At 44.2% G+C, this 16813-nt stretch overlaps 1 protein-coding gene across 1 annotated transcript in view; it reads right to left on the bottom strand.

The window, feature by feature from the left end:
• Window positions 1–16813, bottom strand: part of FKBP9 (FK506 binding protein 9) — a 52005-nt gene that overhangs the window by 20134 nt on the left and 15058 nt on the right. Inside the window, exons 2-5 of the mRNA XM_021709184.1 lie at window positions 12813–12958; window positions 12201–12390; window positions 10402–10547; window positions 4521–4710 (exon numbers count right to left, since the gene is read on the bottom strand). Of these exons, the coding sequence (XP_021564859.1) occupies window positions 4521–4710; window positions 10402–10547; window positions 12201–12390; window positions 12813–12900 (614 nt within the window). The 5' untranslated portion in view covers window positions 12901–12958. The remainder of the gene's footprint in view (window positions 1–4520; window positions 4711–10401; window positions 10548–12200; window positions 12391–12812; window positions 12959–16813) is intronic.

Here is a 16813-nt window from a genome sequence, read left to right as displayed (position 1 = left end):
TGCCTCGGCCTCCCAAAGTGCTGGGATTACAGGCTGAGCCACCGAGCCCGGCCTCTGTTTTTAACTTTTAAAGTTATTCAGTCTATAATCCTAGCACTTTGGGAGGCCGAGGCAAGTGGATTGCCTGAGCCCACGGGTTCGAAACCAGCACGGGCAACTTGACGAGACCTCATCTCTACAATTAATAAAAAATAAGCTGGGAGTGGTAGCACATGCCTGTAGTTCTGGCTACTTGGAAGGCTAAGGCGGAAGGATCGCTGGAGCCCAGCAGGTCGACACTGTGGCCGTGAGCATGCCACTGCACTCCAGCCTGCACTCCAAGCCTGAGTGACGGGAGGCTCCGATTCAAAAAAACAAAAAAAAGCTAAGGACAAAAATGGAAACCCATCCTGTTCCCCAATGGAAAAGTAAAGTCATCAACCCTCCCCCAAATTAATTTTGTGAATTTTAAAACAATTCCAGTCAAAAATCCCAGCAGTGTGTATGTGGTGGTAGTGGTGAAGGGGGAGGAATTAATAAATAAATTTTAAATTAATTTGGAAAAAGAAATAGTTAAAAATACTGTTTTGAAGGTGCACTACATAGTAAGCTATCATTCTTATAAGAAATTAAAATGGGAGAAATATATAAGTATTTCATTGTATATGTATAGAAGACCTATGAGATTAATAACAGATTCCCTATGGAGAAGGGAACTGGACATGGATGGGAAAGAAATTTGTCATTATTCACCTTTTTATCTTTCAGAATTGTGAATCATCTCAATGTATCACTTAGTAGAAAACAGTTATATTTTTAAAATGGGGCAACCCCTTTGAGTTCCCTCCCACTGTGGGAGCTTTTCTGTCCTCTCAATAAATCCTGCTTTCAAAAAAAAAAATACTCTCTACCATACAAATTAAAAAGCTAGTAATAGTTAATAACAGTTAAAGGCGTGATGCTGGCCCAGGAAGACAGATTGATGAAAAAGGACAAAAATTCTAAATAAAGACCCAAAAGCATATATAAGAATTTAGTTCATAAAAAAAGTCACAGTTTAGATCAGCAAGGAAAAGACAGCTCTTCAATGAAGGATGTTGGAAAAAGTAGCTAACTGCCTGGAAAAAAATAATGTCAGATCCTTCCTGTGACATTGATACCACAATAAATTCCAGATGGATTAAAGATTTGAACACGAAAGCATTTATGAGCATGGAGACAGGCTATGGAAGGTGGCTAATTTGGTTACCTCAGGCTGGTGAGAATTGAAGGGGCTAGTAGAAAATTATTACATTTTTCATTATGTATCTTTACATTGTTTCAATTATACGATGAGAACATATTACCTTTGAAAATAAAAATTCTGGCCGGGCTCGGTGGCTCAGCCTGTAATCCCAGCACTTTGGGAGGTCAAGGCGAGCAGAATGCCTGAGCCCGTGGTTTTCAGACCCACCTGGGCAACTTGGTGAAACCTTATCTCTACAATAAATAAAAAATTAGCTGGGCATGGTAGCGTGCGCCTGTAGTTCTGGCTACTTGGAAGGCTGAGGCGGAAGGATCGCCGGAGCCCAGCAGGTCAAGGCTGTGGTGGCTGTGATTGTGCCACTGCACTCCAGCCTGGGTGACAGTAGGACTCCGACTCAAAAAAAGAAAAATTCTAATAAAGAATACTTTAAAGGATAAAAATGTAAAACTATTAAGGGGCAAGAAAATACAGATAATTATACACTCTAGGGAGGAGGCAGACTCTATAGCAAGTCACCAAAAACAGAAACCATAAAGAGGAAGGCTAATGTATTTAAAAACATAAAAAGCTAGCTGAGCTCGGTGGCTCAGCCTGTAATCCTGTGCTTTGGGAGGCTGAGGTGAGTGGATTGCCTGAGCCCGCAGGTTCAAGACCCGCCTGGGCAACCTGGCGAGACCTCATCTCTACAATAAATCAAAAAATCAGCTGGGCGTAGTAGCGTGTGCCTGTAGTTCCAGCTACTCGGAAGGCTGAGGAGGAAGGCTTGCCGGAGCCCAGCAGGTCGAGGCTGTGGTGGCCGGGAGCGGCCACTGCACTCCAGTCTGGGCGACAGAGTGAGACTCCAACTCAAAAACAAAAAACAAAAAACAAAAAAACCCATAAAAAGCTTACATTTAAATGGGTCAAAAATTAATACAACCAAAATTAAAATGCAAATGAACAGAGAAAGATGCTTTCAACAATATATGACCAAAGAAGAATTAATATCTTTCATATATAGAGCTCTTCAAACCAATAAGAAAACAACAAATGCCAATACTCTCAAAAGAAAAATAGGTAAAGCTGGGCCCAGTGGCTCACACCTGTAATTCCAGCACTTTGAGAGGTGGAGGCAAGAGGATTGCCTGAGCCCAGGGGTTTCAGACCAGCCTGGGCAACTTGACAAGACAAAAAACTAGCTGGGTGTTGTGGTGCACACCTGTAGCTCCAGCTACTGGGAAGGTTGAGGCAGAAGGATCGCCTGAGCCCAGCGAGTTGAGGCTGCGGTAGCTGTGAGCATGCTACTGCATTTATAGTCTGGGTGATTCCGATTCACAAAAAAAAAGAAAAATAGGCAAAGGACATGAACAGGTAGTTCACAAAAGAAGACATTCATATACACGTTTGAAGGAGACAGTTTTCTCTCATGCGCATGCCAGCTCTGGCATGTCTCCCTTTGTTTTCTCTCTTTTTTCTCTAACAAACTTTATTTTATTTTTATTTATTTATTTATTTATTTAGAGTTGGACTCTCACTCTGTTGCTCAGGCTGGAGTGCAGTGGCATGCTCACGGCCAGTCCAGCATCGACCTGCTGGGCTCCAGCAATCCTTCTGCCTCAGCCTTCCAAGTAGCCAGAACTACAGGCGAGCACTACTATGCCCAGTTAATTTTTTTATGTATTGTAGAGATAAGGTCTCACCAAGTTGCCCAGGCTGGTCTCGAACCCTAGGCTCAGGCAATCCTCAGCCTCCCAAAGTGCTGGGGTTACAGGCTTGAGCCACCACGCCCAGCCTACAATATACCTTAATGCACTTTGTTTGATTATGAACAGTGTGACTGTTACTTTTTTCAAAAAATGTAAATGTAAAAGAAGAGATCAGGCTGGGCTCGGTGGCTCAGCCTGTAATCCCAGTGCTTTGGCTGAGATGAGTGGATTGCCTGAGCCCGGGGTTCGAGACCCGCCTGGGCAACTTGGCGAGACCTCGTTTCTACAATAAATAAAAAAAATAGTCGGGCGTGGTAGTGCACGCCTGTAGTTCCAGCTACTTGGAAGGCTGAGGTGGAAGGATCGCCAGAGCCCAGCAGGTGGAGGTTGCAGTGGTTGGGAGCAGCCACTATACTCCAGTCTGGGTGACAGGGTGAGACTCCAACTCAAAAAAAAAAAGAAGAGATCCCAGGAACAAGGGATCCTAGGAAGAATGAATTCTTCAAACAAAATAATGCCATATACAAATATTTCTGTAGTGCTTTTGGATGACTAAATAAGCTAGAAGTCTGTCACCTCAGAGACAGAGGAAGGCTGTTGTCACTACTTGTTGGCCCTACAGGAAGCTAAATAACTGGTTTCCAAACAACACATGCCACTGAAATGAGCAAGAAATGAGCAAGATATACCACACGCCAGCCATCTGTATGACTGCAGGCCATGCCTGATAAACAAAACAACTCTGAATAACAAAAGAGGCATAGTAATTAGCCTCTATCCAGAAGAGAACCGAATGCAATAACCAGTCCCCTTCAGCTGATCAGCCTTTGAGGTTTGCAAAGCACTTTTTCACGTACCTTATCTCTTTCATCAAACCATCTCCCTGAGAAAGATGGTGGAACAGGGAAAAAAACTGAAGTTAAAGGGCGTATGCTGTGCAAAGTCACAAAGCAAAGTGCACCACAAACAGGCACTGGAACCTAGGTCTCCTGGCACCAAATCCATTCCCTGCCCACCGTATCTCCCTATCTCCCTGTCTTTGCATCTGGCCACTACCCATCTTGGACCCCATACTCGGGTTTATATTGGGTAGCTAAGCACAGTACAGGGGGATGGTGGGAGTCTAGGGTGAGCCTCTCCTGTTTTCCCGCAGTTCCATCTAAAACAGCTTCCAAACAAAGGCCTGTGAAGAAACTCAGTGTCAGAAAACAGAAACCCCTATTAGAGATGAAAACACTGACTATGAATCAGCACTGACATAGTATTTAGATCATGGTCCAGACTTTATTGAATAAGATGTCCTGGGCCGAGCTCAGTGGCTCAGCCTGTAATCCCAGCACTCTGGGGAGGCTGAGTGGATTGCCTGAGCCCATGGGTTTGAGACTAGCCCAGGCAACTTGGCGAGACTTCAACTCTACAATAAATCAAAAATTAGCTACAGGCGTGGTAGAGTGCACCTGTAGTTCCGGTTACTTGGAAGGCTAAGGCGGCGGGATCACTGGAGCCCAGTGGGGTGGCCGTGAGCATTCCACTGCACTCCAGCCTGGGCAACAGAGGGAGATTCCAACTCAAAAATAAATGGTGACCACAGGCTCTAGTCCTTTCCTTACCTGGAATCGAAGAAGGTGCCATCCAGAAGCGTGCCATTGTAGTGATACCTGAGAAAGTCCCCACTTTGACTTATCCGCTCACAGTTTTCAGGCACCACCTTGTTCTCAATGGAAATACTGTCCTTGGGGTTATGGAGGTCCAATAATGCAACATCAAATACCAGAGATGCCTGTCCAGGAATGTCTTTCCCTGAATGGAATGGAGGAAGATGTCTAAATCAGAACACAGATTCAGGAAGTACTTTACAACTCAACACCCTGGGCATTGGTGTTACTCATCCCTTGAGGTCTTCAAGTCGAGAAAACAAATGTTCTTCCGGGTTTAAGGTGGTTTCCTGTGATGTCCAATCATGGGCTGGTGGGTGTAACCTAAAGCCTGACTTAGGAAAAGGAGCAAGCTGATACTGATGACTGAAGAGACTACCATGACCATATTTTCTCATGCTGGAAAATCAAGCCTCTGTGTGGGTGTGGTCATGCACCTACACCCAAACCTTAATACAAACCTCTATGGGTGTCCATTTGTGTACAAATGCAAATCACAAACATTTAAAGGTGCAAATTCCAAAGCTCTGATCTGGTTCTGGAAAACTGTACACAGACTTTTTCTTTGAAACCACCAGTCATTTTTTTCTAAAGAGGGAAGATGCAAAATTCAATCTTTTAAGTATATCCAAGTCAAGATATAAATAAAATGAAAGTTAGCTAAGATAACAGAGAAAAAAATGGTGCTCACAATCCAAAGTATAAACAGTTCTCAAATCTATATCACTTCTGGATAGTGTTGCTTCTCTCGAAGGTTCCTGACAGGATTTATTGGATATCTGCAAGATGAAATTCACCTGAAGAGATTACAGGCACTAAGTTCTTCCTGCAAAGATCAACATCAATCAATAAACAACTCTGAGTCCAGTAATTTGGAAAGAAAGAAAGTTAACTGACACACCAAGGACCTCAACACTCTGCCTTGCCATCTGTTAGACCATGCAAAGGAATAGGCCTGGGCAAGCAAACCAGACTCAGCCTGGGCTCCTTCTCCTCAGAGAAATGATGAAATCTGCAGAAAGCCGGCTGCTGAGTCAGTCCCTGGAATGCAAGGTGTGGTCAATCTCTGAAGTGTATGTGTGAGACAGAATATTAATCTTTTGTACTCTTCTGTATCTTTAAATTTAAGAGAGGGGAAAAAAAGAAAACCTTAAAAGTAACCTCAGGGTTTCTGTTTGTCTAGCATTAATATGTACTAACTGAATAACATTTTTTTTTCTTCTTTTTTTTTGAGTTAAGGTCTCACTTTATTGCCCAGGCTAGAATGTAGTGGCAGGATCACAGCTTGCCGTAGCCTCCTCCCAAGTAGATGGCACTATAGGTGTGCACCAACATGCCCAGATAATTTTTTTTGTTGTGTAGAAACAAGGTCTTGCTATGTTGCCTAGGTTGGTCTCAAACTTCTGGGCTCAAGCAGTCCTCCCGCTTCCACCTCCCAAAGTGCTGGAATTACAGGCAGAAGGCACTACGCCTGCCTGGCCACTGAATAATATTTTCTTTTTTTTCTTGTTTTTTGAGTCGGAGTCTCACTCTGTTGCCCAGGCTCGAGTGCAGTGGCACGCTCATAGCCACTCCAGAATCGATCTGCTGGGCTCAGGTGATCTTTCTGCCTCAGCCTTCCAAGTAGCAGGAACTATAGGCACGCGCTACCACACCCGGCTAATTTTTTATTTTTTGTAGAGACGAGGTCTCGCCAAGTTGCCCAGCCTCAGGCAATCCACTGACCTTGGCCACCCAAGGTACTGGGATGATAGGCTGAGCCACCAAGCCCGGCCTGAATAATATTTTCTATAGCAACTTTACTGAGATATAATTCACATACCATACAATTCACCCATTTAAAGTTATACTTGGATAGATGAGCACAGTATTCAAGTATAAAATATTAAAAATAACTAACCTATTTATCTTAAATAAATATTACTTAAGGTAAATAAATAATATTCCATATAGTAGGCCTGTATCTAGTTTTGTTATATGGATGATGTCAAAAGGATCTAGGAATTCCTGGTTAATGAGCTTCCTGGGGCAAGGATGAGACAATTTGAACATCAATAAGAATAATAACTGCCAGGCATAGTGACTGGGCAACATAACTAGACCCCACCTCTAAAAAAAAAAAAAAAGTAGCTGGGCATGGTGGCATGCACCTGTACTCCAAGCTACTCAGGAGGCTGAGGAGTTGGGACTGCTTGATGCCAGGAGTTCAAGACCAGGCTGGGAAACAACATAATACTCCATCTCTACAAAAAATAAAAATTTTTAAAAAGTTTACTGATAGTGAGACCCAACTTATAATAACCCACATAACGTTTTCTAAGCTGTTTCCTGGCTCTGCAGGTCTATAGAGCAGAAGGAGAGGGGAGTCTGAATGGGCAGGGCTCAACTTTTCCTCCTGTCCACCTCCACATTTATGTGGAATTTACACGCTAGGGATGGATCTGCAGACAATTTCTTAAAAAGAGAGACAGCAGGTAGAACTCCATACTTTAAATAAAGCTTGAAAACCACTGCCGTAAATATGTCTTTTTTTTTTTTTTGAGTTGGAGTCTCACTCTGTTGCCCAGACTGGAGTGCAGTGGCCACTCCCGGTCACCGCAGCCTCAACCTGCTGGGCTCCGGCGATCCTTCCGCCTCAGCCTTCCAAGTAGCTGGAACTACAGGCGCGCACTACCACGCCCGGCTGATTTTTTCATTTATTGTAAAGATGAGGTCTCGCCAAGTTGCCCAGGTGGGTCTCGAACCCGCGGGCTAAGGCAATCCACTCACCTCAGCCTCCCAAGGCGCGTAAATATGTCTTAATTCTCCCCTCCCTGAGGAGATATAATTTCTTCTTTGTTAGAGACCAAGTCTTGCTCTGTCTCCCAAGCTGGCCCAAGCCATCCTCCCATCTCAGCCTCCCAAAGTTCTGGGACCAGAGGCATGAGCCACCATGACTAGCAGTAAACTTCTTAACTAGCATCATGTTCTTGTTTTATTCTCATTTTTTCAGATTAGAAAATAGTTTATTTAAAAGTAAATTAGAGAGAGAGAAAGAGAAGATTCACCTCCCCAAGGTGGAGAGGGAGCCAAAGCCAGGAAGCACGGTGACAGTCATGGCTCAAAGAGCACATGGCCACACCAGAGTCTAGTAAGGCAATGACCTGTTTGTATTCTTTTTTTTTTTGAGTTGGAGTCTCACTCTGTCACCCAGACTGGAGTGCAGTGGCCGCTTCCGGCCACCGCAGCCTCGACCTGCTGGGCTCCAGCGATCCTTCCACCTAAGCCTTCCAAGTAGCCGGAATTACAGGTGTGCGCTACCACACCCAGCTGATTTTTCGATTTTTTGTAGAGATGAGGTCTCACTGCCCAGGCGGGTCTCGAACCCGCGGGCTCAGGCAATCCACTCATCTCAGCCTCCCAAAGGCGCGGGATTATAGGCTGAGCCACCGAGCCCGGCCCGTTTGTATTCTTAACTACAAATAGTTATGGTTCACATAACAACATTCAGTCAATGACAGACTGCAAATATGACGGCGATCCCATAATATTATACCATATTTTTACTGTACCTTTTTTACATTTAGATATGCAAATACTTACCATTGTGTTACAATTGCCTATAGTATTCAGTACAGTAACACGCCGTACAGGCTTGTAGCTTAGGAGCATACCATACAGCCTAGGTGTTCAGTAGGCTACACCATCTAGGTTTGTATGAATGCATTCTACAATGTTTGCATAACAACAAAATTGCCTAATGATGCATTTCTCAGAACATATCTCCATCATTAAGTGACACGTGGCTGTATCTACCTGCTCTTTAAATGCCTGGAAGGCTCTATGTGTGTGTCAGCCTGCCAGTATGATTAAACATGCCTGGAATTCAAATATGAGTAACTGAGAAATTGTATTCATCAGCTAATAGTCAATGTTTTCCTTCACAGTAAAACTACAAATAAACAGGATACTAACTCTAATTAAAGTATTTTCCAGCCGGGCACGGTGGCTGGAACCTGTAATCCTACCACTTTGGGAGGCTGAGGTGAGGGGATTTTCTGAGCCCACGGGCTCGAGAACAGCCTGGGCAACTTGGTGAGACGTCATTTCTACAATAAATCAAAAAATTAGCCAGGCATGGTAGCACACGCCTGTAGTTCCGGCTATATGGAAGGCTGAGGCAAAAGCATCACCTGAGCCCAGCAGGTCGATGATCAGGTGGCCGTGAGCATGCATGTCACCACACTCCACCTGGGTGATGGAGTGAGATTCCAACTCAAAAATAAAAAGAGTATTTTCTAACATTGTTTTGCTTTTGTTCGCATAGATCTAATATCATAAGTAAAATGCATAAAAGAGGCACAAACAGGGAAAAATGTGGCAGTTCTGATATCACATGGCTACATTTCTCCCTTGATGCCTGCTACTTTTAGGCCATCTAATTCAAATCTCATTTAACAGATGAGAAAGCAAGAGAGGTTGGTGCCCAAGGCCACAGCGAGTATGACAGGGGCAGTGGGCTTACTTACAAACACCAACAACAGCGTGTAAGTAAAGTGTCTGTAATTTTTTTTTTTTTGAGTTGGAGTCTCACTCCGTCGCCCGACTGGAGTGCAGTGGCTGCTCCCGGTCACTGCAACCTCGACCTGCTGGGCTCCGGCAATCCATCCGCCTCAGCCTTCCAAGTAGCTGGAACTACAGGCGCACGCTACCACGCCCGGCTAATTTTTGATTTATTGTAGAGATGAGGTCTCACCAAGTTGCCCAGGCGGGTCACGAACCCGCGGGCTCAGGCAATCCACTCACCTCAGCCTCCCAAACGTGCGGTATTACAGGCTGAGCCACCGAGCCAGGTTAGTGTCTGTAATTCTTTTTTGTTTGTTTGTTTGTTTGTTTTTTTGAATTGGAGTCTCACTCTGTCACCCAGACTGGAGTGCAGTGGCCGCTCCTGGCCACCGCAGCCTCGACCTGCTGGGCTGCGGCGATCCTTCCGCCTCAGCCTTCCAAGTAGCTGGAACTACAGGTGTGCGCTACCACGCCCGGCTAATTTTTTGATTTATTGTAGAGATGAGGTCTTGCCAAGTTGCCCAGGCGGGTCTCGAACCCACGGACTCAGGCAATCCACTCACCTCGGCCTCCCAAAGGCGTGGGATTACAGGCTGAGCCACCGAGCCCGGCCTAGTGTCTGTAATTCAATCATCAATGGCAGACAATCTAAACTGGCACTGTCCAATAGCACTTTCCACTGTGATGGAAATGCTCTGTATCTGCATTGTCCAGCACAGTAGCTCTCAGCAACATGTGGCCCTTGAATACCTGAAGTGTGGCAGCGTGACCAAGGAACTAAATTTTATTTTATTTTTATTGTATTTATTTATTTTTGAGTTGGCTTCTCACTCTGTCACCTAGGCTAGAGTGCAATGGCACGATCACAGCTCACAGCAGCCTCACCCTCCTGGGCTCAGGCAATCCTTCTACCTCAGCTTCCCAAGTAACTGGGACTAGAGGCATACACTACCACACCCAGCTAAATTTTTTTTTCATAGAGACGAGGATTTGCTATATTGCCCAGGCTGGTCTCAAACTCCAGGGCTCAAGCAATTCTCCCTCCTTGGCCTCCCAAAGTGCTGGGATTACAAGCATGAGCCACGGCACCCAGCTTGATTATTAAATTCCAGTTAATTTTAATTTATCTTCATTTAAACATAAATAGCCATATATAGCTAGTGGCTACTGTAACAGAGAGTATAGGTCGAGACCAAAAGGTCTGGTGGGTTTCATGTGGTAACAGCTGAATTAATCGCTGCAATAAAAATAGGGACGGACGAGAATGACTTTAAGAAAGAGAAGGGCTTACCATCTCCATCTTCCCCATAGGCCAGAAACGGAGGGATGGTAATGATGCGCTTCTCCCCGACACACATCCCCAGCAGCCCTTTGTCCATCCCAGGAATCAGCCAGCCAATTCCCACATACGTGTCATATGTCTTCATGCGATTGTGACTGAAAGCCAATGAGAAAGGAAACAGTTCCATGCCATGAGGTGTCTCCAACTCATCCCTCAGGTTCTTGTTACCCAAATCTCATCTAAACAATAAGCTCATATCTATCCTTAGAGACAGACATTCATGGATCTTTGCCCCAGACACAGAGCAGAAGTCCTCAAGTTAGCAAGGAATGAAAAGCATGTGTTTTTACCAGTGATTGACAAGAACAGGCCGGCTATTCCGCTAATCCAACATGCTCCAAGCAGGAACCTGCAGTGGACTTCCCTGTTCTCCACCTTAGCCCCATACCTCTCCATGGTTTCATATACATTCACTCTCCCCTCCTCCTTCCATGGAAAAACTATAAAAAGGAACCAACACATGCATGAGACTACTTAGAAGTAGGGTTCTTTACTTAATGGGGCACATGAAAATACCAGTATAGGCCAGCCTCGGTGGCTCAGTCTGTAATCCTAGCACTTTGGGAGGCTGAGACGAGTGGATTGCCTGAGCCTGCAGGTTCAAGACCAGCCCAGCAATTATCAACAACTCAAAAAATAACAGCTGCTGGAGAGGGTGTGGTGAAAAGGGAACACTTCTACACTGTTGGTGGGAGTGTAAACTAGTGCAACCTCTGTGGAAAGCAGTGTGGCAATTCCTAAAAGCTCTAAAAATTGACCTTCCATATGACCCTGCAATCCCCCTACTGGGAATATACCCTGAAGAACACAAATCACTCTATAAAAAATATACCTGCACATGTATGTTTATCGCAGCGTTGTTCACAATAGCAAGAACCTGGAAACAACCATGCTGCCCATCAAAAGAGGACTGGATTAAAAAAATGTGGTACATATACATGATGGAATACTATGCAGCCATAAAAAAGAACAAAATCATGAATTTCGCTGCAACCTGGATGGAACTAGAGTCTATAATACTGAGTGACCTCTCACAGAAACAAAGATCCGAATATCACATGGTCTCACTCATATAATGGACCTTGAACATCCAATGCAATACTATAAGAAAATGACTGACGGTACTGGGAAACTATGGGGGGGAGGGGGATGGGATTAACAGTAGCAAATATCTGTCGGGGGATGGGAAAACACCTCTTATCAACAGGGTGCCTGATTGAAACATAATTGTACACCTAACCCTTAACTGTGCCCCACAAAACCATAATAAAAAATACTGATTAATGAAAAAAAAAAAAAAAAAAGACCAGCCCAGGCAACTTGGCGAGACCTCATCTCTACAATAAATAAAAAATTAGCCAGGCGTGGTAGCACGTGGCAGTCATTCCAGCTACTTAGAAGGCTGAGGCAGAAGGATCCCCGGAGCCCAGCAGATCGATGCTAGGGTGGCCGTGAGTATATCACTGCACTCTAGCCTGGGCAACAGAGTGAGACTCCAACTCAAAAAAAAAAATTATAATAATACCATTATATTACATTGCTCTCAAATTTTTCCAAGAGGTATTAAAATTTGATTGTGGTACCAGGGAGCATGCAACACTGACCAAAAGTCTTAAGTACAGGAGTTTGGAACTGGGTAAAGTGGGGAAGAGTCCCTTTTCTGGTTTCCCCGTGGGCATAAAAAGCAGATAAGAAAGGAGGGTACCAACAGGCACTTCACTCATACCACCATGAGCGGCGACACTTACCTCGAATCAAACAGCGTTCCATCCAGGAATGTTCCATTGTAGTGGTACCTCACAAAATCAGACACCTGGATAGTCCGAGGGCAACTGGGGGGCTTGAAATAAGTGTGAATCTGTACCTGGTCTTCAGAATTCCAAATATCCATCAGAAGTACATCAAAATGAAGCACTGAATTTGGGGGGATCACACCAGCTAGAAATTAAAAAGAATTCACACTGAGTTCATGGTTGCAGCCATTGTAGCCAAACAAATAAACACCTAGGACACTGCCAAGGTAAATGGGAGCCAAAAGGGATCAAGCTGGTCATGGGTATCAACAATTCCAAAATGAACCATTCCTCCTCTGTCTCTCCTCCAAATGAAATTGAAACAAAATATAAAATACATTTCCCTCTTGTCAAGGGTATAATTCAATACACCTGTGTTAATGACATGTTCTTTCATATCCAGACGAAATAAACCCAAGATAGAAATGTTAGCTTTGTATGAGTTCGTTGTTTTTCATTTTCCCGAATCTGAAGCTTCTAAGAGTCTCCAGTCTGCTTGACTGAACAGCCTACAAATGTTCTGATTGTTTCTGCAGATGTGTTTATAAAAACAGAATAAAAACTTACCAACTCCTTCATTTCCGTAGGCAAGCTTTGGGGGAATCTTCACAAAACGCCTCTCGTTTACACACATGTCAACCAGAGCCTGGTCCATCCCTTCAATCAGCTGTCCTTTCCCCACAAAAACGTTGAAAGTGGAGTCTCTATCATAGCTGAAGACCAAAAAGGTGGGAAGAGAGAAAGAAAAGTATAAATATTCTTTTCCTTAGTGAAACCAGCTGGGCGCAGTGGCTCACACCTGCAATCTCAGTATTTTGAGAGGTTGAGATGGGGTGGATTGCTTGAGGTCAAGAGTTCAAGACCAACCTGTGCAGCATAGTGAGACCCCCCCACCCTTCTCTACAAAATAAGTGAATAAATAATTTTTTAAAAAAGAAACCAACTTGTGAAAATGTATCCCTGGAACGTAATGAGGTCATGACAAAGCCAAGCCTGCTGAGGAATTATTGATTCGGGGATATCTTCACCAGACAGTACTTGTAGTGTTGGACTTTTTATATTACCTCAAATATTGCCAGCAAATCTAGTTAGATACGTATTAGCATAACTCTCTCCAGAAAAAACAACAAAAAAATGTTAAGTTCGTTTTGCAAAATAGCTACCTAGGCTGGGCGCAGTAGCTCATGCCTATAATCCCAGCACTTTGGAAGGCCAAGGCAGGAAGATCTCTTGAGTTTGAGATCAGCCTGGGCAACATAGCAAGAACTTGACTCTACCAAAAAAAAAAAAAAAAAAATTAGCCAGGCATGGTGGCACACACCTGTAATCCCAGCGCTCAGGAGGCTGGGGCAAAAGGATCGCCTGAGCCCCTAAGGTCAAGGCTGAGTGAACTGTGATTTGCCACTACGCTCCAGCCTGAGCAACAGGGTAAGACTCCAACTAAAAAAAAAGTAGCTACCCAATCATTCACTGACAACAAAATAGGAGGTTTACTTCGTTTTCTATGTTATCGGTACCTGAAAACAACATCATAGACACTAATGGCCCAAGTTAAAACACACACACAATACACACACACATACAAATAAATTTTTTTTTGAGTTGGAGTCTCACTCACTCTGTCACCCAGGCTGGAGTGCAGTGGCATGCTCACAGCCACTCCACATATAAATATTTTTAAAGTTAAACAAAGAGGCAGCATGGAATAGCATAAAGCATACTTAAACTCTCTTAATCTCAGTTTCCTCCACGGCAAAAGGTGAGTAATAACAACAGCCATTCTAGGATGTTTATAACAATGGAAAAAGTGTTCTGAAAACCTAAGCCTTCTGCCAATATTACTGTAAGTATTAGAGGTAATAGAAAGTTGCTTGCAATCTTGAGATCACCAATCTGTGTGTTTTAAAGGTTCACAGGTGGCCGGGCTCGGAGGCTCAGCCTGTAATCCCAGCACTTTGGGAGGCTGAGGTTAGTGGATTGTCTGAGCCCATGGGTTCGAGACCAACGTGGGCAACTTGGCGGGACCTAGTCTCTGCAATAAATAAAAAATTAACCAGGTGTGGTAGCACGCACCTGTAGTTCTAGCTACTTGGAAGGCTGAGGCACAAGGCTCTAGAGCCCAGCAGGTCGACACTGGTGTGGCCGTGAGTGTGCCACAGCACTCCAGTCTGGGTGATGGAGTGAGACTCCAGCTCAAAAAAATAAATAAATAAATGAAGGTTCACAGGTGATGGCCTTAGGTCGAATGACAAATAATGAAATCATGGCTGTGCCCACATCCTCATCTTCTTCAAGGTCAATTCAGCAATCAACAAGGGTTTACCTTTTAGGAGACTGTCACGTGTTTTGAAGGTGTATAAATAAAAGAAGTCTCATGAGGCATGGAGTTTGCCCTTAAATATCTTGTAAACTGGTAGAGAGATACAGAGTTTCAGACACTGTGTTTAAGAAAACAACTGCAGGCTGGGCTCAGTGGCTCAGCCTATAATCCTAGCACTTTGGGAGGCCGAGGTGAGTGGATTGCCTGAACTCGGGTTCGAGACCTGCCTGGGCAACTTGGCGAGATCTCATCTCCACTATAAATCAAAAATAGCCGGGTGTGGTAGCACGCGCCTGTAGTTCCAGCTACTTGGAAGGCTGAGGCGGAAGGATCGCCAGAGCCCAGCAGGTCAAGACTGCGGTGGCTGGGAGCGGCCACTGCACTCCAGTCTGGGCGACAGAGTGAGACTCCAACTCAAAAAAAGAAAACAACTGCAATTTCTCAACCAACTCATCTTCGACAAAGCTTCCACCACCAACATCTGGGGAGAAGACAACCTATTCAGTAAATGGTGCTGAGAAAACTGTCTGACCACATGCAGAAGATTAAAACAAGATCCCTACCTATCACCACACACAAAAATCAACTCTCAAATTATAGGAACCTTAGAAAATGCAGGAGACCCCCTTATGGAAATTGGGACTGCAACCAATTCCTGATCAAAGCCCCAAGTGCCCATGCCATAAGAGATAAGATAGACAAGTGGGACCTCATCAAACTGACAAGCTTCTGCAAAGTCAAAGAAACCATCAAGAGAGTGGGGAGACAGTTCACAGAATGGGAAAAATTGCCATTTCTGACAATGGTCTAACATATAGGATCTACAAGGAACTCAAACGTGCTGAAAAGCAAAAAACAAAGAGCCCCATTACAAAGTGGACAAAGATAAGAATAGATACTTCTCAAAAGAAGATATATAAGCAGCCAACAGATACATGAAAAAATGCTCAGCCTCACTAGTCATCAAAAACATGCAAATTAAAACTACACTGAGCTGGGCTCGGTGGCTCAGCCTGTAATCCCGCACCTTTGGAAGGCTGAGATGAGTGGATTGCCTGAGCCCGAGGGTTCGAGACCCACCTGGGCAGCAAGACCTCATCTCTACAATAAATTTTTAAAAAAATCAGCTGGGCATGGTAGCGCATGCCTGTAATTCCGGCTACTTGGAAGGCTGAGGTGGAAGGATCGCCGGAGCCCAGCAGGTCGAGGCTGCGGTGGCCGGGAGCGGCCACTGCACTCCAGTCTGGGCGACAGAGTGAGACTCCAACTCAAAAAAAAAAAAAAAAAACTACACTGAGATACCACCTAACTCCAGTCTATCATCAATAACTTGAAAAACAACAGATGCTGGAGAGGATGCAGCAGAAACGGAACACTTCTACACTGTTTGGTGGGAGTGTAAACTAGTACAGCCTCTGTGGAAAACAGTGTGGCAATTCCTAAAAGATCTAAAAACTGACCTTCCATACGACCCCGCAATCCCCCTACTGGGAATATACCTGGAAAAACTCAAATCACTCTGTTAAAAAGACACCTGCACACGTATGTTTATCGCAACATTGTTCACAAAATAGCAAGAACATGGAACCAACCATGCTGCCCATCAAAAGAGGACAGGATAAAAAAAAAAGTGGTACATATACATGATGGAGTATTACACAGCCCTAAAGAAGGACAAAATTATGAACTTCTCAGCAACCTGGATGGACTTAGAGTCTATAATACTGAGTGATCTTTCACAGAAACAAAGAACTGAGTATCACATGTTCTCACTCATAAGCGGACCTTGAACAATCATATAATACCATAAGAAAAGGATTAGCACTAGCGGGAAACTGCTGGAAGGGGAGTGGGGAAGGAGGACTGTCAGTAGTGGGAAACTGCCAGGGGAGGGGGGCGGGATCAGCAGTTGAGGGAAACTGCCAGGAGAGGGAGGAGTACACCTCATCAACAAGGGTATCTGCATAATAAACATTTGTATACCAAACCCTGAATTGTACCCCACATCTTTAAAATAAAAAAGAAAAACTTTAAAGAAAAAAAAAGAAAACTACAGAGCTTAGCTTTAAATAGTAAACTAGAAATAACTGAGAAGTTCAAAGGTGTGGCACTGATTGCACTAAGGCAAAGTCAATAAAATGCTCTATTATCATTTTTTTAAAAATAGAGATGGGTCTGCCTAGGTTGGTTTTAACCTCCTGAGCTCGAGCCATCCTTCCACCCCGGCCTCCCAAAATGTTGGGAATAA

Source organism: Carlito syrichta, unplaced genomic scaffold (assembly GCF_000164805.1).
Source record: "Carlito syrichta isolate Samal-C Ts95f unplaced genomic scaffold, Tarsius_syrichta-2.0.1 Scaffold169078, whole genome shotgun sequence".
Classification (NCBI taxonomy): domain Eukaryota; kingdom Metazoa; phylum Chordata; class Mammalia; order Primates; family Tarsiidae; genus Carlito; species Carlito syrichta.
This window is presented reverse-complemented; position numbering and strand designations above follow the sequence as displayed.